The sequence below is a fragment of the Pezoporus occidentalis genome, unplaced genomic scaffold, assembly GCF_034315485.1.
Source record: "Pezoporus occidentalis ecotype Australia unplaced genomic scaffold, CSIRO_AGI_Poc_V1 ctg55, whole genome shotgun sequence".
NCBI classification, from domain to species: domain Eukaryota; kingdom Metazoa; phylum Chordata; class Aves; order Psittaciformes; family Psittacidae; genus Pezoporus; species Pezoporus occidentalis.
In genome coordinates, this window is record NW_026915888.1 from 3,087,197 (window position 1) to 3,113,229 (window position 26,033).

The window sequence follows — 26,033 nt, forward strand, 5'->3', positions numbered from 1 at the left end:
CAGTTTTCATCACCCATCACGTGGTTTGGCTAAACTTTTAATTAAAGCTTGAACACTGAACCATGTTTTTTGTTTTTATCCTGTTTCAAATGGTTAAACAGGAGCCGAGAGTGCTACATCTTAGTTTGTACATCACAAAACCACATGGCGGATGAGAAAGACCTGACATGACTCAGGGCCTGACCTTGCTTCTAATAAATGCCATTAAATTCCTTGGCTTATCTTGCAGAACAGGAACCTTCAGTGACTTCTATCGCTGGTGTATTTTATGTGATGCGAAAGACAAGGAGAAAAGCATTTGTGCAAGACCATGTATAAACTGACCTGACTCATTAACATAACGTCTTTGTACGCTTGCAAGGGTCTTTAGCAAGACACAGAGGTGATTAGAAAAGGTTTTTACCAGGGAAACAGGCGTGTTATCAACAAGTCTTATTATCTACAGAACCTGCCATGTTGGAAGGGCAGGGCTTCTTACATAAAACTTACTTACACGGCTTCTTCACGGCACTCAGTACCCAGATTTTGGCTCTTGTAATGCCAACACAGGCACTGTGTGATGCCCAACTCGGTGAATTACCCATGTCTTGTGCTGCAGGTTAAGCTACATCTGTCTCCTGACAGAGAAAATCATTTTTTGTACCCAGTGGCTGGGAGTGAAAAGCAGGTGATGCGAAGAGTTAACTGATGTACGGGGGGGGTAGTTCAAGCTGCTTGCTTAAGTGTTACTGCTTGCTCACGCTTATTGTACTTACAGTGTACAAGAGGGTAGATCAAGCTGCTTGCTTAACAATATCACTGCTCGTTCACGCTTATCGTACTCGCTGTGTATGATAGAACAAGGTATAAGGACGTGGCTATTGTTAAGAGGTAGGGACCGTGACTTGATTCCCATCCTTTGGATGCCTAGGCCGGCTGAAATTGGCTCTGTGCTTTAGACAATGACCAAGCCTCCAGGGAGCATGCGTAACGACCGGAGGTGAAAAGTTCAGGCTTGAGGAAGACTCATTTACTTCATCTTGAGACCCTCGCCCATGATCACTAGGAGACACTGCGCAGGCGCAAAGGACTTCTTAGCTCATTACAATACAAAGCAGGGATAGGACATGAATATGTATAGGCGTGTTGTGCAACCTCATGCATATGTATAACTTTAAAGGATAAATGCAAAGGGAAGACAATGCTGAGGTGCACATGCCTTTGGAGGAGCTATCCCCCATGTGCTTCAGCGCTGAATAAAAGCATACCTACAACTTTAACGAGTTGTGGAGTCTATCCGTGCATCACAGGTACTTTCCTCTTCCTTCAGAGCCCTCAACAAATAGAATCTATGGCAATAAAACTATGTTAAACCAGACTTAGCATTATCAAACAGCCTCTCTGAGTGAAGACGAGCTAAACCTGCTCAGCGTTTTAAGATCCTTCTCTACTGCAATAGTGAATTTTAATCTCCAGCTATAATAAACGTCAGCGCTTGATCCTCTTCAGTGCTTTGAGTTTCATCTGTGTCCTGTGCTGTTTGGACGCAGCTAGGTGGGATTTTGATGATCTCTGTGGCAATGAAGGCTGCCTGTAAATCATAAGTAAGCCCAAGCCCTTGGGGCACTCAGTGGTTAATTGGAGCATAAGGGCATGGAGTCATGTCAGTTCACCAGGCAGCAGCGCCCTGGGAGCCAAGGGATACAGCACTCGTGTCTGTCACTTGTGTTATATTTAATGCACTTGAAATAAATACTGAGTGTTATGAATATGGAGCAGAGAATGAAATGAAATGATTTCCTGCTATATGAAACAAATTCACCAATATAGCTGGGAGGGCTTCGGTATAGAGCAGGAAGGTGTTAAGATGGTAGACGTGTAGAAAGCTATCCTGTAAATCATAGGATCAGAGAGTGGTTTGTGTTGAAGGGACCTTAAAGCTCATCCAGTTCCGACCCTCTCCATGGGCAGGGACACCTTCCACTAGAGCAGCCTGCTTAAAGCACTTAAACTCTTTTCTATTGGAAGAGTCAAGGGAAGTGCTTTCCTTTTCTTCCTTCTTTCTAACCCCAAAACACTCTGACTCTGGGGGTGGCTGTCACGGTGCAGCAGGGTGCTGAAGGCAATGCTCTGTGCTACCTCCATCCTCTTCAGCATGGCCATGGTTTGGGGTTTCTGTGGCTGAGGCAGAACCAGGCAGTGTGTGGGTTTGCCTTGGGAGAGTCAATCCTCATCCAAAGGAGAGATGGAAATTTGGGGAGCCCCTTTCTTGGAGCCTGTTAGGCAAAGCACAAGCTGGAGCTTTGCAGGATGGGGACACAAGTGCTGGCACAGCCGTACTGTGCCCCAGGGCCCTCGCTCCCTGTGTCCCAGCTTTTAAACTGTGCTAATTCCCTCTAGGCAGAGGCTCAGCGTAGAGCTCACAGATCAAAACACAGTGATTTGTCATTTGTGCTTTACCCTGGAATATGTCACTCTCGGTGCTGAAAATCTTCAGGAAAAACATGTTTTTACCCCTTTATTTCTGCAGTAAGGAGCTTCCCTCTGTACTTCAGTGACATCTATAATGAAAAATCCCACTGCCGACGCTTCGGTGTGGGGATATTGTTATCTTGACAGGCCTTCAGCAGATCTACTCCAGAATGGGTACCCTGAACTGCAGAAAGGTTATTTGTGTTGTCAGTAGCAAAGCACCTCCAGTGCTTAGATGACTGTCCCATTCATCATCTACCATTATAGCACTTAAGAAAAATCCCACGGAGAAACGGGAGGGGAATTCACCCCCAAAATACAGCCTGTTGCATTGGTGAGCTTTTGGTTGCTCGTTCTATTTCTTGCTCTATTTGCTCCTCATCATGTGGATTTAGAGTAGAAATACAAATGTGGTTGGTTGTGTTGTCTGGGCTCCAATGGGAGAGAGCAGGATGAGTGGCATGGGTTTGGATTATAAATGGGAGGTTACAGTTGATGTATTTGTGTTTTGCTGTCTGAGTTGGAGCCCTGAGAGGCGCAATGCTGCAGCTACCTCAGTACGGGCAGGGCAAGGTGTACTTGGAGGTGTAGCTGGGTTGAATGCTGTGGTCAGTTGGCTGAGTTGGTGCTGTAGGAACCAGAGTCCTTGTCTACACTGCTTGTTGTAGGGAAAGGATGAGATTTAGTCAGGACATCATTGTGGCAAATGTCTTTTCATGGGGGGGGGGGGGGGCTGTGATTTCTGGGGTGCATATATTGTGTAGGGTGATTAAAACAGCACAAAGCCAGCACTTGTTTTGTGAACCTTTATAATTACTAGGGCAGATAGTTTTGACCTTGTCTAATTCCAGTAGGAATAAGTGAACCCTCAGGCATACATGTGCATATTGTAAATGTTTCTCTTTTAATTTGTTGTTGCTGGACCAATATAAGGGTTTTCTGTGTGAAGTTTCTTAGCCCTTTATAATAAGTACTTTCTCCCTCCTTGTGCCTGTTCTCCACTTTAGAAGTTAACATTTTATAATTGCAGTAATGCCCTTTAGGGTGTATGTTAGGATCTGCTAATGAGATGCCTGAGAGGTCTCCTAATGACATCTGAGCAACAGTCACAGCACATCGTTATCAAACCATTACACACGTACTTAGCAATAATAAATACTCCTGCTTATTGTAATCCTGTTGTCCTTCAATGCTTAGCAAGAGGATTCTGGAGACTTGAGAGTTCAACTGCAAGAGGAGGAGATGCTTAAAATCAGCAGTTGTATTGCACTGGATTTCTCTGAATGCCTTTGGTTATGAGGATGTGGAAGGACACAGTCTGGAGGGATTTATGGTGTTTTCCTATTGCATTTGGATTGAAAATGTCATGAGAACTACTTGCCAGCATGTATGTGTACCCTCTGCTGTCCCTCTGCAGGGCAGTCAATAGACATCACACCCCTTCCGAGTGGGGATGTTACTGGGAGAAACAGGGCGACCATGGGCAGTGGTTGGCTCAGTGTTGCGCAAAATCTTACTGTGGTAGAGGATGAAGCCATCCTTGGGCAGATCCTGTGGTCTTGTGCTAAAGCACGGGTAACTCCAAGAAGACAGGAGGGAAGACCTGTATACACAAATATCCCGAAAAGAAATGTACTGTTCTTGACTGCATCCATCACCAAGGATGGCATGCAGTAGCCTTTATCATACACATTGCCAGCCGCTTTTCCCATGCATTCTTCGTGGTACAGATAAGAAACCAGACAGTAAGAAAGCAAAGTACCAGGGAGTCAGATTCATGGGGTCCCTAGCATGGAGAGATAGTGAATTGTTCCTCCTGACAGGAGAAGCCAGTGAATTGTTTGGAAAGGTAAGTGTTTCTGAGCAGAACAGGATCAGTAAAATTTACATTACTGCCAGAGGGCTTTAACGGTTATTAAAGCTTCCAAATAATATATTTGCTATCTAGAAGTATGTGATAGATGTGCCAGTCAGCCATAAAAAAGTGAGCACTGGTTACTTCCCAGAGGAATCCAGACAATTTTGCTTTCTCTAATAGGAATAAGGTAGAGGATTGTAAAATGTCAAACAGCAGATTGCACAGCATCATCAAGTGAAGCGGGTATAAGGAGCAAACGTACTGTTTATCTAACAAAAGCCTGTTTGGTTTGGTTGATTTAAATTACAGGTTGTGTGCGTTAACGTCATGATGAGATTTTTCCATATGGAAATGAGGACTGTGAGTTGGTTACAGTGGAAATGTGGCCTCTTTTCTCCATTGATGTGTTTGGTTTGTTCAAGGCCAGGTTGGACAGGGTTTGGAGCAACCTTTGGTCCCGTGGAAGGTGGGGTTGTAACTGGATGAGCTGTAAGGTCCCTTCAACCCAAACCATTCTGTGATTCTATAAGTAAATTAATCATTAGACATCACCAGTTTTCTGTTTATCAGTCATGCATAGTTCACTCATGATTTCAATCACTATGTTTGCATCCACTGAGTAGTTTGAAGGAGCAGTGCAGGGTTACTTAGGAGTTGTTTGCCTTGGCTGCGTGGTGTTACCTTCTTTGCCTGCTCTGATGTTCACAGCGTTGTTTCTTCTCTCTGATTTGACAAACATCTGGAGGTTTTTAGCACAAAAATAACAGCTGATACTCAGTAGGCAGCGAATAATAAGCCCAGCAGTAACAACAGCCTTGTTTGCTTACGGCATCATATAGGAAACCTTCCCAGCCCAAACACTGCTGTTAGTTACATCTTCTTTATGCCACATAGCATTTGGAGACACTGTCTGAGTGCTTCTTTGGAGAGATGTCCTGGTGGGATGAAAGCAATTGTCCACTATAATCTGCTAGAAATCCCTGGTTTGTGAATGGGCTTGTGGTCTCTGTGGGTAGTGGAGCATCACCTTGTAGTACCATGAAGCCAGCGCAGGTGGTGGACATTGAGTTGTGGTAGAGCCCCCTGTTGCTGACTAGAAGCTGGGCATGGTCATTTTGTTGTCCAAAGTGGGGTACAATTCCCAGGAAAGAGGGAAAAAGTCATTTAGAATGGGGGCCACTTTAGTGAGAGCCACTATATCCCACAGCTCATCAGAAAGGATGGGCAAAACACGAGCTGAGCCCAACATCAGCGCAAACCTAGAAGAAGATAACGTGTGAGATGTGAGACTTGCAGTTTGATGGACCAGATAAATACATAACAAAATTCAGGAGATGGGAATTGAAGTTGAGCAAATTGAAAAGAAAACAGTTTTACCCACTGAGACTAAGCAAGCCTTTGAAAAAAATGGCTCTTATGTGCTTAAATCAGGGCTGGAAACCTTCCTAGGAGGTATGTCATACAGCAAGCCAGTTACGGAGCTGCTGCAGGGAAAATCAGCTTGGATTTGGTGCTTGTGTAATGGAGGTGGTCAGAGTGTGCATGTGATCCCTTCTGGCTTTAAAAGAATCTGTAAATGTGTGACACACTGCCTAGGTGGTGATGGGCACTTGATAGATGACATTTATTGTGTGTTTCCCACATGCAAGCCTCCTGCTGCCTCCTTCCTTAACATCTCCTGCCATCCCCTCTTGGGAAGATGCAAACCTCTAGGTTTCTAACTTGCTTTTCAAACCTCTAGTTCTAACTTGCTTTTAGCCTTGGTAAACCAAGCTGTAAATCTTGGGCTTCCCAAGAAAGGCTTCCAATCCATCCATTTCTTTTCCTGTGCATTTGGGGCTATGGGTGTGATTCATTTAGGCTTATGCAGTTTGGACGGTAATTGTTTAAGGTGGGAATAAAGGCTTTGTTCATAGAATGGGCGATCTATATTCTGATGCTGTAAGTTGTTAATATATTTTAAAAGCTCTTAGAGTAATAGGTGGCTGCTTTTCCTTGTAATAAAATGAAATATTGGAACAAATACACACCAAGGCAAGTTTTAGCTTTTCCAGGTTGTAAATGTTTATTGTTTAATAGTATCTACTTCACAGTACATATTCCATTCCATTTCTGCAATGTATTTGGTGAGCTCCCCATTGCTGCTAAATTATATATAGCTATCTGATAAATGTACATCTTATTAACTGAAACATATCCCTAAGACAAGTTAGTTTGGGCTTTTATTGTTAATTGAATTTATTCAGCAGCAGCAGCTGAAGGATGGGAAATGTTCAGGGATTTGCATGATGTTAAACATCTGCTTCACTTAACAGGAACTTTGCCAGAGTTGCTCTTAACCTGTAAATTCAAATCAGGACTAAAACAGGTACTTTGAGGGGTTTAGCTGTGTGTAAAGGAGGTGGGGTGGTAGCGCTGCAGTGGGAACATGATGCGATTATCCAGCTTTGCCTAAATGCCACATCTATGGTGCGTGGCTTCCTCTGTGCACAGTGATAGTGAAGATCATTGTCTTTGGTGGTGGCTGGAGGCAGCAGGATGCTCCTTGGGTTATTATCAGACATTATAGAAACATTGCTGCGTGATTACCTGCGGTGTAATTGCTGCAAAGCGCTGCCTGGTGTTTTATAGGAAGCTTTGTCTGAGCGATCAAAAGTCAAATTGTTGATACAATGACTTCTAGAATCAGATTTGGATTAATTTTTCTTCAGCCTCAATCGGTTTGCTCAGTGCTTGCAGCCTCTAAAAGTCAGAGCAGGGGAAGGTTCAAAACTCGCAGGTGTCCCTGAATCACAAGAAACCTCTGAATTTCACAGAGCTTTGTCAGTGTTCTCACTGCAGCGAGCTGCTGTGCTTGCTCAGAGGAGTCTGTTTGGGAACTCATTGAGAAAAGCAGGGTTATAGCTTCTTTCCAACCACACAGGAAAAGGAACGTCCATCCAGTCTCTCCATACATGTGCAAAACAGAGCAATTAAAGGAAGAGGAAGACAGATAGAAAGAGACAGATAGGAAATTTGCATGGAGGAATGGGGATTTGCAATGAGACCCCTGAAGAGCTGAAGTCATCTTTAATTTTCCTGTCCCTGTCTAAACCTGCTCTGTTAAGTCAAACAGGCCACGAGGCCATGGATTATTGGTGTAAAGAGTTCACATAATCATCTCGCTGAGATTCAGCAGTCTGATGTTTTGGGACCACGTTTCTGCAGTTGAGGCATGCTGATGCTTTCATTTGGTATGCATGAAAAGGGGCTGTTGCTGATGAGCAATTTAGCCATAAATGGCACAAGAATTAAGGAGCCACACTCGTAAATAAATTTGTATCTTTTAACATTTTAGTTTAGTCGTTGTCTGATGCTTTGAACAATACCAGGTGAAGGCTGAGTGCACCATGTGAAAGGATGGGCTCTTTGAAACCAAAAACTTTCTCAAATCCTTTTAATTTTGTCTAGAAATGTTATTTTCAATAGCCACAGCCTTTTTGCCCCATGGATATAGGTGAGAAAACAAAGCTTAATGCTCCCACTGGGGTAGACTCCACAACTTGTTAAAGTTGTAAAGCAGGTATGCTTTATTCAGCGCTGAGGCACATCGGGGGATCGCTCCTCCAAAGGCACGCACACCTCAGTGTTGTTCTTCTTCATATTTAACCTCTATTACATATTCATGAGGTTACACAACACACCTATACATATTCATGACCTATCCCTGCTTCATATAACAATGAGGTTAAAAGGTCCTTGCTTGTGTAGTGTCTCCTGGTGGTCGTGGGCGAGGGTCTCAAGATGAAGTAAACGAGTCTTCCCTGAACTTCTCATCTCCAGTTGTTGTGCATGTTCCCCGGTGATTTAGTCACTGTCCAAACTGCAAAGCTGATTTCAGGTGGTTTAGGGGTCCAGAGAACAGGAGTTACTGTTCTTTCCTCTTATCAATAGCCGTGGTCCTCCCCCTCTGTTCTGGCAAGCACAGTCAGTGCTGAGCACGCATTTGTTGAATAAGCATAAGTAAGCAGTAACATTGTTAAGCAAGCAGCTTAACCCTAACCCCCCTGTACATCGGTTAACCCTTCGCATCACCACCTCCTGCACTGGATTTCTTCCTGAAGCTACAAAACTGCCTTAGGAACAGCCAAAAATAGCCAGCACCAGGTCTAACAGCAACTGTCATATAAAATGACACCCCCTGTGCCCCCTGCCTTAGAAATGACACTTTTTGAGCCTGCTCCAAACAGCTGTTTATTACCACATTTGGTGGTGGGGAATCGTTGCCTGGAAAATGAGTGCCACTGGAGTTCACCTTTGGTGGTGGTTTATTTGTAATGGGTTGTTGCTATGCTTCCCCGTGGTGGCAGCGAGCAGAAGCAGGGTCCTGCTCTCGTGGGAGGATTTCTGGTAGAGGATGCTGTGGGATGCTCAGTCATCATGTCCTAACTCCCCTGCAGTGCTATCGTATGGAGTCTAATCCTGGGTTGAGATGGTTGGGATTAGCAGCATCACTGCAGATTTTCCAGGACTGGAGCCCTGGGCTGCACCGAGGGGAACTTCCTCCAGTTTTTGGAGGGTCACAAGAAGCTTGTATCTCCATATAGACTTTCTTGTGCAGATAATCACGCTCTTATCCTTAGCCTGGATGCTCACGACTACCCAGCTTTTGTCACAGATCTTATGAAGAGCTGCAGAAGCCATATGCCCTTCGTGCAGTCGCTATAGTACTGAGAAATAGCTCAATAACCAGTGGGGCTTAAATCCTCTAAAGACATCTGTACACGTTTAGGTTCACACCTACTGTCAGGTTAGCTGAACACCAGGGACATCAGGATTGGTGCTCTATAGGTGTTATCGGATCACTGGTATTTAAAGTACTGACATCTCTAGTAATCATTGCATTGTAAGGCACCTTGCACACCAGTATTTTACAGGGAGATTAGTGTACCCATCAAAGCAAGCTCTGCACATCCTCACTTTATTTTTACTTTGCTAACTGCACTTCTCTGAAGGAGACTTTAATCCTCAGCCTTGCTGTTTCTCCATTGTCTGCTTTGATTCAGAAGTGGGTTGAAGATTGCTTTGGATCCCGCTGTAAAACCCTGCTACAATTCACAGAAACCAGGAGTAAAACTCTTAAAGAGGGCAATTATTGAGGGAGCTGGATTAATGATCTGTCATCACAATTTAGCCACATCCGCCACTGACCTTTCACAGAGGGGATGCTCTTGATAAATGTAGTTCATTACCGAGTTCTGACATGAAAACAGAATGGCACTCTGTGTTTCTTGGCAGGCTGATCAATATTTTATCTGCCAAAGCATGCAGAAGTGCTAAACAGGATGAATTACGTAGCTGCCGCAAAACGGAGCAAGAAACAGCATTGCTTGGAGTGAGCGGAGCGTGTAAATGTGACAGTTATTGGCCACACTTTAGTAATCGGACCTTAATGTGCTGGAGTTTTCTTTTACTTTCCTTCTCTCATTGTTTTTCTTTGCCTGTCTCTCTGGTTTTTGCATTCAAACAGTGCCAGGCTTCACTGCGTTTGCAAGTGCTTGTTTCTTTAGAGATCTCCCATGGTGTGGAGGGGGATATCATGGCCTTCCCTGGCTGCGGGGTGTTGCAGTTTGGTTCCTCATGTTCTGCTCCATCCGACATCACAGGGATGTGGCTGCTGCAGGAGCAGGCTTTGGGGATGGGGAGGATGGATTTAATGGTCCATTTCTACAATAAAAATCGCTAGAAATCCCTGTGTTGAGCATGAGAAGTGCATTGAAGTGTTATCCATAGAGCACGGGAGGGAGCTGCACCCTGTGTGAGGTTTGTTTGAAAGTCACCAGTGTTTTCATCCTAGGGCTGCAAAGTCAGGCACAGAGTTCGCAGGAGGGATGCAGGCTGACCTCCAGCAGTGGGATGGGAACAAAAGCAGCCCTGCCCAGAGCATCCTGTCACAGGACAAAACCCATGCAGCTTTTCCTAGGGAAAGCTTGTGTTTGTTGTACAAAGCGTTGCTGTCAAACTGGGTTTGTGTTCAAAAGAGTAGAAGTGACAGTCTCTTGAAATGGTGAAGGTGGACTTGTATTTATTTATTTACTGGTAGTTTCTAAGCTGGAATCCAGATATAGTGGTATTATGTTATTAAAGTTCCTGTGAAAAATCCTCACCCTGTGTTAGACGATCAGCATTTTAGTTTTGATGTCTGATGCCGCTGGTATGCCCTTAGGTCTTCTCTTCTCCTGGAGTCAGCAGAATAAATCAGACTGGGATGCTCGTTAAAGATAGAGAAGTAAAACATGTGCCTTTTTTCTAACCAGCCCTCCAATAAAGTTGAGAAGAAGGATAATCAAGCACAGTGTTATTTTAGGAACAGCAGATTCAGCTCACCCCAAATCTGCGTATTCGGCTCTGTGTGTGTGACGTCCCGCAGCTGTGTGCTGGGGATGGTGCCCGGAGCAGATCGGTTGGGAGTACAGACAGGGGATGAGCTGTCAGTAGTGCAGCACAGGCGCTGAAAGCACACACAGTGGCATTTGTGCTGTTCACTAACAGGCAGGGAAGAAGTCCTGTGAAACCCCTGTCTGAAGAGCGGTGCTGGTCACCTCCCTGCGTGCGGCTGGGAGGCTTCTGGTTGCAATTGCAAACAGAACCTAAGTCCCCAGGCAGCTCCTAACAAGGAAACCAAGCTGAGACACATCCATTAGCCAGCCATACCAGCGTGAGCAGTCTGAGGTGAGATAACCTGCTAATGATGAGCTTATGCTGCAGAGGAAGCTGCTGGGGGTACTTAGCAAAGCGGAGACGAGAGTGGGGATAAGCAAGAAGGCATGCAGAGGCTTTTCTGTGCTTCTTTTTGTTTAACAGCCATGGTTGTAATACCTGGAAGAACAGAACAAGGGGTGGCAATGCTGCCTAAAGGGATGGTATTTAGTAGATAAAGCTGGTAGATCCTATGCACAATGTAAGAAGATTACAAGTGTCACTGACAGCAGGAGAGGGGCTGGTGGGAAGGAGAGAAAGTACAGGGCTGCCCTTTGTGACACCTGTGCAATCAGCTCTGAGAAAGGACTGTTACCATTCTCTGTAGGGAAGATGGGTTAAAACATGAAATAATAATGCCTACTCGAGGAGGGGAAGGATCTTTACTATATAAGAGTTTAGCTGTCCTTTGCATTGGCTTGCCCAATGATTCAAGTTGTTTCTTTGCTTCCTTGCTGGAGCTGGAGGAGCAGTCAGTGGCTTTTGTGAAGTGCCTCCAGCATCTGTTTGGTGGCTGCAATGCCTTGAAGTTGTGTTTAAAACAGCATTAGGTCCGAGTTGCACAGCGAAACATCAGCTCAAACATCCCAAGCATGAACGATTTTGGCCAGACTTCCTATAAGGTTATACTTTCAGGTCAAACATAATCTGTCCTTTGATCCGGAGTGATTTTCTCCCACTGCAGTGAGATTAAATGTATAAATTAGATGTATATATTTATTGAAAGGTTGGACCAGGTGATGCTTGAGGCCCCTTCCAACCTGGTATTCTGTGATTTCTATGCAAATATATGTCACCACAACCCTCTGGGGTGTCAGTGGCAGGGGAAGAAGCTTGGAGGTGTGAGCCCCACAGAGCCTGTCACAGTCACACTGTGCAGTGATGCTAAGGGACCCACTTCCAGCAGAGCTGCAGTCATCGTTCTCCTGAGGGAAGCGAAGGTAATGAGGTGTTAGAGCAGTTTTGACAGGGGCTGAGGACACCTTCTGACCTTCCAACTGCACTGTGTGCTAACAACGTGTGGAGCTGGAGTTACTGTCTAAATAGGGACCTAATTGTCTTACTGCTGGTTTTCTTTGCACTGGAGTGGCATCACCCTGCCACGTAGGATGTAGCTCTGCTGTGTCAATGGTCCCTGACCCTAGATACAGCAGTACTGTGGTGGTGGGAGCAGAATGGTTAGTGAGCTTCTAGCAGGATGTGGGAACTGCAGCCAGAGGTTGTCACCACCTCTGCCCTTCCCGTTTTCTTTATCCCATTCTTCATGCCCATCACATTTGCCTGGAGGCTGCAGCATGGCTTTGACCCTCTGAAATTCCCCAAATGGGCTTCCTTGCAGCCTGGATCAGTGTGTGGTTTTTACAAGAAAAGCAGTTTTGTTTTCAGAGGATGGGAGAATCAAGGAGGGCTGTGATGCAGTGAAAGCAGATCAACATCTCCTGGCTCCCACCATGCGGCGTGGTTGAGAGCCTGGGTGCATCACTGGTCAGGGGGTTGGAACTGGCTGAGCTTTAAGGTTCCTTCCAATCCAAACCAGTCTGTGATTCTGTGACATCTGCTCTTTGCTTGTATTTTGCCATTGCATTAACATGCAATTCATTCTGGAAATTCTGTTTAATACATATAGTACACATGGACTAATAGTAGCTGAATAGCTTTTTCCTGTAAAATGAGACTGATCCCACGTGGGACCATGAGCTCTTTGGAGTTGTTTAGAGGAAAGGAAAAGCTGCTTAATATCCCAGTGAGAAACTCTCAAAACAAGAAGGGTCTGAGTTCAGGGTGGAAAATGAGCCTTGTCTTGCAGTTACTGCTCGTGGAGCAGTAGGGCACTGACCTGACTGGTGAGTGCATGTCCAGCCTCTGTGTCCTCTCACCTTCTCATGTCACAGTGGTTTTGAAGCTGTGAGCACAATATATGAAGGGTTGACAGTCGATGGGTTTGATATGAGAGGAGTGCCTCCCACCTGGAGTCTTAATTGGGTTTTGGTTGGAGTGCGACGAGGCGATGAGAAATGGTGCAGCTCAGCAAGAAAAGGACAGGAACATTGTTGTCAGTGTGCCAGAGCCTTCAGTTGCTGTTCAGAGGATAATGTTTGGAGCCTCTGGGGAGCTGATGTGCAAGGGTGTTGTCCTTTAAACCGAGGTGAGACCAGGCTCCCTTAGAGTTAATCCGCCAGTAGGATCAGTGATAGGATTTAAACAAAAAGTTGTTTTTGAAACCACCATTATAGAGAATAAGGACATCTGTGTTAGGGAAAATACATTACAGCTGGAGCACAAGGGTGCTCCAGGGTCTCCTCCAAGGCAGAGTCAGCCAGGTTACTGTTGTGGTCTACACTAAAGCAAACAGGTTTGCACAACAAAGGGCAGTCGCCATCCTTCATTCTGTCAAGCTCTGCTGGACAGCAGTTGAGCAGAAAAGGGCTGTAACATCTTGTATATATGCCACTTTGGGCATCAGGATGTGGTTTTTCTGTAGAAGGATGCCCTTAAATCAAAGCAAGGTGCACTCCAGGGAAGAGAGGTGGCTGCTGCGAGTGCAGCATGAGCTTTCAGGGTCATGAAGGTTCAATCTGATTCCTCCAACTGAGTCCGTGCTGCTTCAGATCAAGGGGCTCGAGGGTTTTTCTGTGATGATAACCTTTTTCCCTGGTCAGGGGCTGAGGAAAGCTCTTATGTCAGTCTGGAGCGGGGTGATGTGCTCAGGCACCAGTGACACCATAGCCGCAGGGGCTCCTCAGTGTGCTCCCTCCAGCCATCTGACTACCCCGGGCTGCCTTTAAGGATTCCTTCAGATCAGCCCTGTGTTTGGCACAGGGTGACTCTCGGGTGTACCGTTTATTTCTGTCCGTGGCACTTCCTAAGCATCAGCTCTTCCAAGGTTTATTTTTCACCTTGGAATCCCAGCATAGGTGAATTTAACTTTAGAAAAATGTAGAGCCAGTTTAATAGGGGTAGGGATTACAAAGCTGAGCATGGAAGTCTGTAACTGAAGCCCTGTAATCTGGAAAATAGCATGCTGGAGAGCATCCTTGACAGCAGGATTTAGCAAAACTGCGAGCTATTATAAAAGGTAACGACTTCAGGAGCTCCTCAAGTGCAGAGCTGAGTGATGCTGTACATGCAGACAGCCTGTCTTTGGCTGTGCCTTGTCTCTCCCTTTAGGAGCTCGGTCCTTTGAAAAGATGAAGGCTAATCTGATGTCCAGTAATGTGGTTTTATCTTGTAGGTGACACCTGTACCATGGCAGACTACAGCCGCCTCAAAAGCATCCTCCTAGACCTGCAGGCTCATCGGCAAAGCCTGCCGAGCAGCCCAGCCAAGGACAGAGCATCCCAGAAGCGCTTTTTAGTTGAAGATCTGTTTAAGCACTTGGATGTGAACAGCGATGGGCACCTCAGCAGCTCCGAACTGGCACAGGTGGGTTTGTTGTTCAGTGACAATGGGATTATGAAGTGGATTGCGTTTTTCATTCAGTGTGAATTGAATGTAACACAGCAGCGCTCTGCTGAGAGCAGTCGTTTGTAACTGTCCGGCCTGGCAGCAGGTAAAGGAGGGAAATCTACTGCAGCATGTGAGCCTCTCTCTGCCTCTCTGGGGAGATGGTGCTGTCTCAACCATTTGAAGCTCCTCTGCAAACAGCAAACATGGCACCATTCCAGCCCCATCCATGCCTCTGGAAACAGATACCCATCCTTGCTGCTAGCCATCATCTTCTGAAGTATTTCCAGCTAGCCAGCTTGGGGAGAATTAATGTGGATTTTTTAGGTGTGTGTAGGTAAGGCAGAAATCTCTTAATTCTTCCTCCCTGCCTTCTGGACCGTGCATTTGCATGTAGTAAGATGACAACAAAGCTGGAATACTTTTTAACAGCAGATGCCAGGGATTGAGGTGATGTGCAGAACCTTGTAACGATAGAAAGGGTGGGAGCTGGGAAGAAAACTGTTATCTCTAACGATGGGCATGCTGTGCTGTTGGAATTCATCTAATTGGTAAAGTGAACTGAGCACACAGCCCAGGTACTCAAGCTGATTACTCCGTGTCCTGAACTTGCTCCTTGCACATGCAGAGCTGGTAAAATGGTCCTGTAAATATGAGAAAATGCATTATGCCAGATGCGGGAAGATCTTGTCTTTTCCATGTTATTGGAAGCAAATGCCTTTTAACAGCCTTTTGGAAGCCAATACCTGCCTGGGACCTGTGAGCTGCCCATTCCCGCTGTGCTCTGCAGGAGCACCTCATCTGCGCTCATGCTTCCCAGTGAACACGAAGCACGTTGTAGTTGCAGTGTGTAAATGCAAGCTGTGAGCAAGCTGGAGCACAGACACAAGCTCTCTCCTCCCTCAGCTCACTCCTGTGCAGGACACTTTGCTCTGCACTTTAATCCTCAGGCTGTTGACATGATGCATGGTCCTTTGTGCACAACGCAAAGTGTCAGCAGAAATTCCTTTAGATCTCAGAGCTATGAATATATACAATAGTTCATCTAAATGCAATGATTTTTTTTTATAAAGACATGGTAGGTAGAAGAAAACACTTTTATCTGAATTCAAAGCCAGTTTTTGCATAAGTGCCTGTTCTACACTTCCATTTTTCCCCCCTTTTTACATGAAACTTATTCTGTCAGGATATTAAAACACACCTCTCATGGAAATAAGGGTTTGACACCCTGTAAGCCGTTACCTTTAGAAGAAACAGCGACCTGCATTTTAAAGGAGCAGGATTCAGTGCTCTAAGGTCTGCTGTAAGGTTACTTTGGGCCCATTTGCAGATGTGCTGGGAGCCCAGGTCTCTCTCACAAGCATAGACCTTGACTACTATTGTTTCAGTTCTTTTCACTGTTAGCAAGACCAGTAACTGTGCTGGTTGGATGGACCAGATTAAGTTCAGCCCTCAGCTAGGAGTCCCCTCACCCAAAGAAAAACCCCACAAAAGCTTGCCACCAGCACTACAGAGCATGATCACCTCTCTAAAGACCTCATGCTGCCCTTTAATGCAGAGTACAGATAAGCCATGGATACTTTTAATCCCTCCCTGAATGATGCTGATCTTGGACCCCTTGGTGGGAGCGTGGTGGATGTCCTGGCTGGGCTGAGGACACACCTGCAGAGCAGCTGCAGGGTCTCACAGCAGTAGTGGTCTCAGTTCATGTGTAGAGTGCTAATTCTTGATTTCTCCTGTTAGCTCAAGCAGCGAGATGATTTTCACGTGCTCCTATGTGACCAGTTTATTCTCCCAGTTTTCAGGCGGTTTCCCTTTTAGGCAATGAGGAATAGCTAATTTTCCACGTTACAGTCCTTCCAGGCCTTTTCTTGCTTTGTTAGGCAGCTTTGTTGTTGATTTGGGTTGGCTCTCTGCAACTCCAAAATTCCCCCAAAGATGGGGATTTCATTGCCCATGGGTAGAGGCAGCTGAAGCGAATGTGGTGCAATGGGATCTCCTCCTCTCTGGCTGCTGCATGAGCTGCTGCCGTGCCTTTTCTTTCTTATATTTAAAGGGAAAAGATTCTCTTGAGCACTATAACCTTGTGTGCAAGGAAAAACACGAGGCAGGTAACGTGCTCTGCTGCAGGAAAAAGGCAGTTTTAAGGCCTGCAGGGGGATCCTTAGGAGGCTCATTGCAGAAGGATTCACCCCAAAGGAGAAACTGGAAGCAGAGACCCTCCGGAGAGGACAGTCCTGCATTGGGGCAGCTCCTTGCACTGGGAGGTGATGGGGGTCTTTGCCCACTTGATTATTCTCCACAACAGAATTGCTTTAGGCAGCAGATGGTCCATCCCTCTCACTTTAGAGCTGCTTTGCCTCCTGGCTGCTGGCACACCCCATTGAATACTTTCCCTCTGAACCTGGCAGTGTGTTGCAGCCATGGGCATGCAGGGCTATTAAAACTGGTGGTAATAGGAATGTTATTTCCAGTTCAAACTTTAATGTATTTTAAAGTCAGATTCATAAATCTACCGAGTTTGTGGCAGCTGAAGTGTTTTGTGGTCATTTTGGGTTGGTTTTTTTTTCTTGACATTAAATCAAAAGGACTAGTAAAAACTTGTCGGGCTTATGAGAAGTTAATCAATTTCCAATACAAAGACAGACAAAGGGAAATTTCCATCTTTAGAAGATTGATCTTGGAAGTTATGGTTGATCTCACTCTTATTGAACACTTTTCCTTGCCAGGTGAAGGGTCATTTTTTTAGCATTATTACTTTAAATTGCTTCAATATAATGAGCCAGGACTAGAATAGTAAATAAAAGAGTCCCTGAGCTACAGCAAAAAGCTTTCCTGCCTGGAAGATGCAACACTTCAGCAGTTTTCTTTGCGTTCTACAATAAATCAGGAGAACCCAATATGTTTGTTATGCTTAGGTCTGATTTTGGCTCTTTGCTAACTTGGATGTATGACTTCGAAAGCTCTCACCATTTTTAACGTAGAGTGTGTGAAATATTTGCAATACATAAGAAACAAACTGTCAGGGGCTGGAAAAACACTTCTAGTGTTGAAAATACCATGCATTCTTGTAGTCCTAAAAGCAAGGAACACCATTTTGTCCTTACCTCCAGAGAAGAAAACCAGACTTCCCTTGTTTTCACAAAGCAAATACATAATGATGTATATGATAAATACATCTCGCCCCAAAGGTCATGTAATGGAAAACCTCTTGGATGAGCCAGAATGGGGGTCTGTAGCTGTACATTTCATGTAAGATTTCCTGTTCTCTTTGCTACAGCTAATGAAGGAGGAGGACCTGGAAGATGATTTGTTGGATTGTAGCCTAGAAGACCTTCTCCGGTTTGATGATTACAACAGTGATGGTCACTTAACGCTGCAGGAGCTCTACACAGCCTTCCGTGAGTCCTGAGGCTTTTGTCTCTCCTGGGTGTTGAAGACGTGAATATTTGTGATGGCAGCATTGCTTTCCTAGATACGGTCAGCAAAGCTAATTCCTCTTTGTGTTTCATGCAATGGAAACACTATGTAAGGCTTGTTCCCAAAGGTTATTGTGCTCCAAAGGATAAGCGTGAGCTCGGAGTTTGCTTGAGGTGTTTGAGGCTTACTGTTTTCTTGTGGATTTTGTTGTGCTCCTTGTTGATGGCAGTGGAGAGATGTTGGTGCTCTGGCCAGGTCTGTAGACCTGAGTATGTGGCTTCTGAGTAACCCTGAGGATATATGGTGGTAACCTCTCTAAATGTCTTCTGGTAATGTGAGTGGTTGTTGTGGGGAAGGTGTTTTACTGAATATTCTGCCTGGGAATGATGTTTTCCACGTTTTGTTTCCATGTTACTGCATTATGTGCAGTCTTGATACATATCTCAGTACCATTTGCAAGGATCCCTAGGTCACCAAGCTACTAAGTGTGCAAAAATAAGTACTTGTGTCATCCCATTTATCCTCGTTACTTTATGTTCATGCTTTAAGTTAAGCATTCATTGAAGTCCTTCCCTGGAAAAGGCCCATGCTGTCTCCTTCTCCTGGATGGCAGACAGTTTGATTGATGCCTGTCCCTTTGGGAGACTAAAAAAGAAAGGCAGAAAATGTGTTTTTTTTTTTCAATGATCAGAGCTACACAGTACTTGTATGTGGTTATTACTCTCTAAAGAAAATCAGGGTTCAATTGTTGGAAGTGTTGAGTACAGGCCAGTGACAAGTTGATTGCTTCTTAAACTGGACTCTCAAACTTTTGTATGTGGCATTTATAGAATCATAGAATAGTTAGGGTTGGAAAGGACCTGAAGATCATCCAGTTCCAAACCCCCTGCCACGGGCAGGGACACCTCACACTAAACCATCTCACCCAAGGCTTCGTCCAACCTGGCCTTGAGCACTGCCAGGGATGGGGCAGCCACAGCTTCTCTGGGCACCCTGTGCCAGCGCCTCAGCACCCTCACAGGGAAGAGCTTCTGCCTAAGAGCTCATCTCAGTCTCCCCTTGGCAGGTTAAAGCCATTCCCCTTGGCCTGTCCCTACCTGCCCTTGTTGAAAGCCCCTCTCCAGATGTCTTGTTGGCCTGCTTAGATACTGGAAGGCTGTTTAAAGTGCTTTAAAATTAGCCCCAGTTGTCACCTTGGACCTGTTTGAGCCATATATGCGTTTAATTCAACACAGCACACTCAAAACAGGAGATATACAGTAAAACATAAAACCTCATGCATTAAGAAGGCCATAAAGTGAATTAACCCTGCTATAAAGGCTTGACATGCAGTTACTCGGAGCATATTTGGATCAACGGACTCTCAAAGTCACAGCAACTTGAAGCTGAATTCCAGGAGTCATTTGTATGAGGTTTTGGTTCAGTGAATTTTAAGCAGGCAATGAAAATAAGACAAGTACAAAATATTAGCCAGAGAACAGAGATGGTAATCAATAAACTGCAAAAATACTGTAACAGAACCCAAGGCATAACAATGAGTGTCTATCAAGAGGATTTCAGGTACGAAGAGAATTGTTCTTCATCTGAAGCTGAAAATCAGGCTGACTAGTACAAATTTCCTCAGAATCTTTGCCTTTATGTTAATGGCTTATCAGCTTTCAATTTAAAAACGAAGTTGCTTGCTTGGAACTTCCGAAATTTTGGGGAACTTCAGTTGGGTGTAATTTTATCTTTTCCCTTTGTTACATGGTGTAGGGAAAAAACCCTTCAAAAATACTTCAAACACTTGTCTTTAGCACACACTTTGAGTGCTTATGAAGTTTGTGCTTTGCTATAAGCCAAAATCAGGCTTGTAACAACGTTCTGCACATCTTTCCCATTTTTGGCCTATTCAGGTGATGGTTTTGTTGCTTGAAATCCACCCAAGCTGCTCATTTCTGCATGCTGGCAGCAGGCTGCGGGGCTGGCTGCTTAGCAAGCTGAGGAACATAATGACCAGCATTCAGTGACATCAGAAAGTCTCAATCTAATTTATTCTCTCAAAGCCTCCGTCACATCTGTTTGGGTGCACCGTGTTCTGGTATAGTGCCGCAGTGTTGGAAAGGTTTGCGGATGACCTTGGCAACGTGAAGAGCTTCCAATTTGTCATTCTGTGCTGCTTTAGACATTGTATTTTGTTTTAAAGAGTCTCCTGGCCTCTCTGTAACTTAACAGAGCCACAAAATGTCTTTTTCTCACTCCGTCTCTTGCTTTCTCTTGACCTATTGTCTCTTTCCAAGACCCACGGAATTCAAAAGGCATTTTGATCCCTATTCGTGTTGATCAGCTGTAAATGAATGAAAAGTGCACGGATGAGATAAACCCAACCTCTTACCTTTCCTGAAACTTGGTTTCACCCTCGCAAGCAGTACGTGTAATAGGTGCTATTTTTAATACTCATTTCTACTCATGCTAACCATTTTCACACACATCTGAATGCACAGCTTTGGATTATGGACAGAAATAGCATCCCACCTACTAACCCTATCATCTTTCTTCTGATTTTCTGAAAGTTCTTTTGTTTCTGAACACCCAGAATAGAATTTCTAGGAGCTGCTTGTGTGTATGAGGATGCCTAGAAATATCTATTAACACAGACCTAAGTATCACTGTTCGAATTGCCTTCATCATACATAAGTAATGCATGAGATGGATGAAATGCTCTCCTGGCAGCTCTGGCAAGAACAACTTGTAGGTGTCTTTAATTTCTCATTAATAAATGTTATTAGATAAGCAGGCTCAGGGCCATCATTAAACAGTTTTAATTGTTTAATGGTGGTCTCAAGATTTTCACATTCTAAAAATCGAGCGCTAGCAAATATATTTGTCTGTTGTCATTATATTGTCACAAAGAGTCACTAAGTGAGTAATAAATGAAAGGCTTAGTTGTTCTAAGAGCTAAAGCAGAGCATGCGTCTAATTAATCAGCATGAAGATAGTCTGGTGAATTGGCAAGCACATACCCAGCTGAGTCATACTTTAAATATGCTCAGATGAGTGATTTTTGGATATGACTCCTGGAGCTGTATCTGACTGGAGGCTGTTAGAATTAGACATGTCACTTTTGGCATTGCTGTTGTCTTCCATAATGGTAAAGTAGCAGGTTGGCAGATGTGACAGCCTAGCTGAAGGAAGAAAAAAATCAGTGTATTCTTCTAGATCTATATTATCAGCAATGTGGACAGGTCAATTTGTAATACAAATATATCAAAGGGAGGGGAAACATGCGTTCCATCAAAATGGCTTTATCTTGTCAACATTGTTTAGCTAATAAGAAGTTACTAACCCTGCGATAAAATCCCCTTGAATTCTAGCTCATTGCCAATTAGAGCATTCTCCTAACCAACATCCCTGGCTCACCGCTTCACTTCGCATTTCATTACGGTTTTGAGCAACCCCGTCTAGTGGAAGATGTCCCTGCCCGTGGCAGGGGGGTGGAACTGGATGAGCTTTAAGGTCCCTTCCAACCGAAACCATTCCATGATTCTATTTCACTAGGTCAGGTTGAAGTTATACCCCAAGATAATGTCTCCATCTCCACACCGTCGTGGCTTTGAGATCGCTTTGCATGCCCTGTGCTTCCCAGTGTGGCCCGTCAAGTCTGCTCTATCACACAGATTCTCATAGCTCTGCAGCAACATTTTGAGATCCTTGATGTCCTATTTGGATCACAAAAAAAAAACCAAACCACAAAGGTAGTTTTAAAGCAAAACACTGAATTGTTATTTTTCAGTTCAGTTGTCATTTCCCAAGCATTTATGCATATATGTTGCATGTAGGCAGAAAATTGCTGTTTCTCTAAGATGAGAGACATGTCATCATCTATGGATACATTATTATTTAAAGAACACAAATATTGTTTGGAAGGAGCATATTTCAGCAGGTGGTGTTGGACTGGCTCCAGATTTATTGCATTCATCCTAAAATCTCCAGTGGCTGTATTCCCCACCAGGCAATGCACAGGAGCGAGCCATCCATTGCTGACCCCTCCAGGCATCCCCAGAGGCTCCTTAGGAGTGTGGATTATAAACCAGATTTATTTTTGAGGTGTGCATATTTCTGATTTGCTGGAAACTACTTTAGGGCAGAGCTTTGTAATTGTTCCAGAAGCGTGGAGATTGATGCTTGCTGGGGAAAAGCTGAGTTCTACCTTGAGGAAGAGGGAATGAAACCTAAAGAAGGGCTATTGGGTCAGGTGGGAGAGGGAGCTGTTGGGTTAGGAAGGAAGCTTTCAGCAGTATATCTATTCTTGGTAGACATCACAGCTTAAGGAAGGTGATAATGAAAATGAATATCTGTATTGGATAAAATATGTCCATAATATGGGTTCTCCATGTGCATCTAGCGAGCCAGCTGTTCCAGCAGAAATTGCATCTGTAAATTCCATGTTCAGATGAAGCATTTACTCACACCTTTTCAAATCTGTTCTCCTTGATGGCACATAGGGTTGGGTATTTGTTACTGCTCCCTTCCAGCTAGATTGGTCAAGCCCAGTTAATGATATTGGACAACTATATTGTGAAGTAGAATTTTTTGCTTGAGGTGTTCTCTTAAGCAATACTGCAGCAACACTTATCTGCAGGATCAAATCATAGTCCTAAAATATTGACGATTTGTGTACCGTGCTCTGCTTCTTCAGCTGTAATCTCCCTGCGATGTGATTTTTCTTTCGTGTTGCTGCAGATACTGGTACAAACTTGGAAATAATTCATTAGCTTGCAAACATTGATTTGCTTCGGTGAGCTGTGTGATATCTAAACTTCAAAAACGGGGAGCACCAGCCTCTGCTTTCGGTTTGAGGCAGTGTTAGAGGTGATGTGAACTACTTAGGGAACGAAATGAGTTTCCTTCAGTTGGCCAAAGCAGCCCATTCCTGCTTGCCTGGAGGAATGGCGTGGAGCTGTGTTACTGAGGAGGAAGTAAAGGATAAAATCATTTCCTGGAATGATTAATTTAATAGTGCAATCTTACGGCCAAAAAAAAAACCAACCTAAAAGTTAAAAATCAAGCTAAAAAAATACTGTAAATCTCTTTAGCTTGATTTCTGCGGCAGAGATGATGGGGAAAACCAACAAGCATCCAAGCCACTGCAAAAGCATTTAGTAACCAACATTTCCACAGCTAGGCTGTGATCATTACACTGGGTTTTTAGGCTTTCTTTGGACCGAGCCAGCAGTGGTGTGTTGTAGGTAGATGCAGCAGCTCAGCAAAGTGGAGGTACAGTGCCCAGGGGCTCTGCGTGCAGGGCTGGTGCCCATGCTGCAGCACAGGACCGAGCTCCAGGCACACACTAGAGGTTGGAAGTGCCTTTGGCCAGCTCTCAATACATTTTTTACTGTTTAGATCATCTGCAGAAGCACCTAACTCCTTACCTCATGCATAAATGGAGTGTAAGATGCCTGGCTTGAGCACTAGGAATCATCCTGTAACACATGTAGGATGCCTCGGCTGGGATAACCTTACTCGCAGGTTCATTTTAGCAGGCAGGTAATTTTTTGACGTGGAAAACTTTATTGCTTTGATTTTCCTTTATTTCTTTTTTCTTTTTCTTCCCTGCCTTGCTCTCAAAGAAACACATTCTGCAAAAAGGGTGATTTCTTTTTCTCTCTCTTTTAAAGTTCTTCTCATTGTGAAACTCTTCACTTCTGAGTTTGAAGCCTAAAATAATATCACTGGGCTCCAGCAGAGCCTTCTGTTGTTCATCGTTCCCCAAAACAGCTGTCAGAGTCAGGTTTTGGTTTGTATCCTCAGTTGTTTTGCTGCATTTTGAATGTAGTAAAAGGTATTTTCTCAGAGGGAAAAAAACCCAGAATTAATTTGTAGCAAGAAAGTCAAATTCAATCTGAGCAAAAATGCTTTGGAAGCTGAAATATGGTTCCAGGGGAGAAACTAAGAATGCTCTGATTGAGAAAGAAATATGTTGCATGTGGCTGTGTGCTTACCAGTGGAAAGAAGGACACGGTTTTGCCTTAGGCCAAAAAGGGGAATGTTTCCACATTGAGACCAGACACTAATTCATCTAACCAGGGTTTGCTGCTCAGTTTTGTACTCTGCTTAGTTTCTATACTTTGGCACTATGATTTGAATTAAGAATCTGCTACAATAAAGTTTTGGCAGAATTAATGGCAAATGTAGGCATGGTTAAGATTGTGATTTTGTGTTTTTTGCTCAAAAATTGGTGTCCAGCTTTATCTCATGAACAGGCAGGGAGAGCATCTGAAACTGGTGCTGTTTCTGTCTGATGTATTAGGTGCACACCAGAATCAGTGCGCTCAAGTGTGAATTGCTGAACTCTAGTATCTTTTTCATATCTCTCTCATTTCCAAAGATGCTATCTGCAAAATGTCAATGGGCTTAATGTGTGATGACTGAAAAAGAGAAAATGAACTAATTACAAGTTGTTATTGGAAATCTATTGTCTACAAATTGCAAAGGAAACTCACTAGAATTCAATATCCTGGTGGGTTTAGAATGCTTTTCGGGGTGCATTGAGCTGGTAAGCTTGGGTTTAAATGTGAGAATTTGTGATGTGGAATAGTGCTTTGGAGGTGATGTAGCACAGGCCCTAGCAAATGTCTCCACGTCTCCTTGCAGGGGTAGGATATCTAAATATTTATAAGTACTTATGAGTGACTCACTGGTGCATAAACCCAGGCAAATACCATTTCTCCAAAACTTACGTGATCCATACCAGCAGTGCTCACTGAAGCAATTTCACATACACAAATAATAGTGGTTTGGGTTGCTTGCAGACACAAAATTTCGTCAGTAAAAGAGCAAATGCAAGTATTGGTGAGATCATAAATTGGCTGGCAGCCCTACATACATAGAATCATAGAACGGTTTGGGCTGGAGAGGACCTTAAGGATCATCCAGTTCCAAACCCCTTCACACCTTCAGATCACGTAGGCAGGGATCTGAAAAGTGTAATTTGTGTTTTCAGTGACCTGGGATGAAGCACTGCAGGCTTTCCTATGGCTTTGTTCCACTAGTGCAAACCCAGAGGCCAGTTCTGGAAGTCAGACCCAAACTTCGTGTTGCCATTTCCTTTTATTTTGCAGTCAAAAGACTCCTTTTGCAGTCAAAGACTGCAAAAGACTTTTGTGAAGCAAATACAGGGCACTCAGCGCATCAGTCCTTCCTTCCACTCCATCCCTCTCTGGTGTCAGCTGAGATTTCTGTGTTCCTTCCAGGTCTCGATGGAGATGTTGAACAGCTTTGGGCTTTGGATGACTAACCCCGTTTGAGTGGTCCCCTCTGAGAAGTGCTTTGAGATCTGTCCATCAGCCAGTTCTTAGTTCATTTAGCACGTACTTTATAGATATTGTATAGCATTACAGAGCTGCAGTGCTAATTTCTTAATCAAAATGCCAGAGCAGCCATCAGAAAATTACCAAGTACAGTACATATCCCCAGTGCAATGATACGATTTATGTAGAGCCACAGCTGAGATGGTTTTATTTCATGTTCTTCACAGAAGAAAATCTCCTTGACAAATCCAGGATGCCCAGATAGAAACGGAGAAATACAGCAGTAGGAAATTGCGGAAGCTGAATGCAAGGGTTGGTTCTGCTTTAATACTTCCAGAAAGAATAAAAACCAGTGATAACCTATAGAGAAAAGGAAAAAGCTTCAGAGATGCTTCAGCGGCATCAGGGTTTGAAGAGAAACTCAGCTGTCGCCAATGTCAGTCTTTAGCACCATCATAAAAAGCTCATTCTCAAGACAGGCTGAGAAAGTTGGGGCTGTTCAGCCTGGAGAAGAGAAAGCTGCATGGAAACCTCAGAGCAGCCTTCCAGTATCTGAAGGGAGCCTATAGGGATGCTGGGGAGGGACTCTTCATTAGGGACTGCAGTGACAGGACAAGGGGTAACGGGTTCAAACTGAAACAGGGGAAGTTTAGATTGGATCTAAGGAGGAAATTCTTTCCTGTGAGGGTGGTGAGGCACTGGAATGGGTTGCCCAGGGAGGTTGTGAATGCTCCATCCCTGTCAGTGTTCAAGGCCAGGTTGGACAGAGCCTTGGGTGAGATGGTTTAGTGTGAGGTGTCCCTGCCCATGGCAGGGGATTGGAACTGAATGAT

General features: G+C 44.3%; 1 protein-coding gene across 8 annotated transcripts in view; it reads left to right on the forward strand.

The window, feature by feature from the left end:
- The window catches only part of FSTL4 (follistatin like 4), a 391,441-nt gene that overhangs the window by 280,709 nt on the left and 84,699 nt on the right, over window positions 1–26,033 (forward strand). For all 8 annotated transcript variants that reach the window (XM_062638106.1, XM_062638103.1, XM_062638109.1 and 5 more), the window contains 2 exons: window positions 14,280–14,470; window positions 17,772–17,892. In XM_062638106.1, coding sequence (XP_062494090.1) covers window positions 14,280–14,470; window positions 17,772–17,892 — 312 coding nt within the window. The remainder of the gene's footprint in view (window positions 1–14,279; window positions 14,471–17,771; window positions 17,893–26,033) is intronic.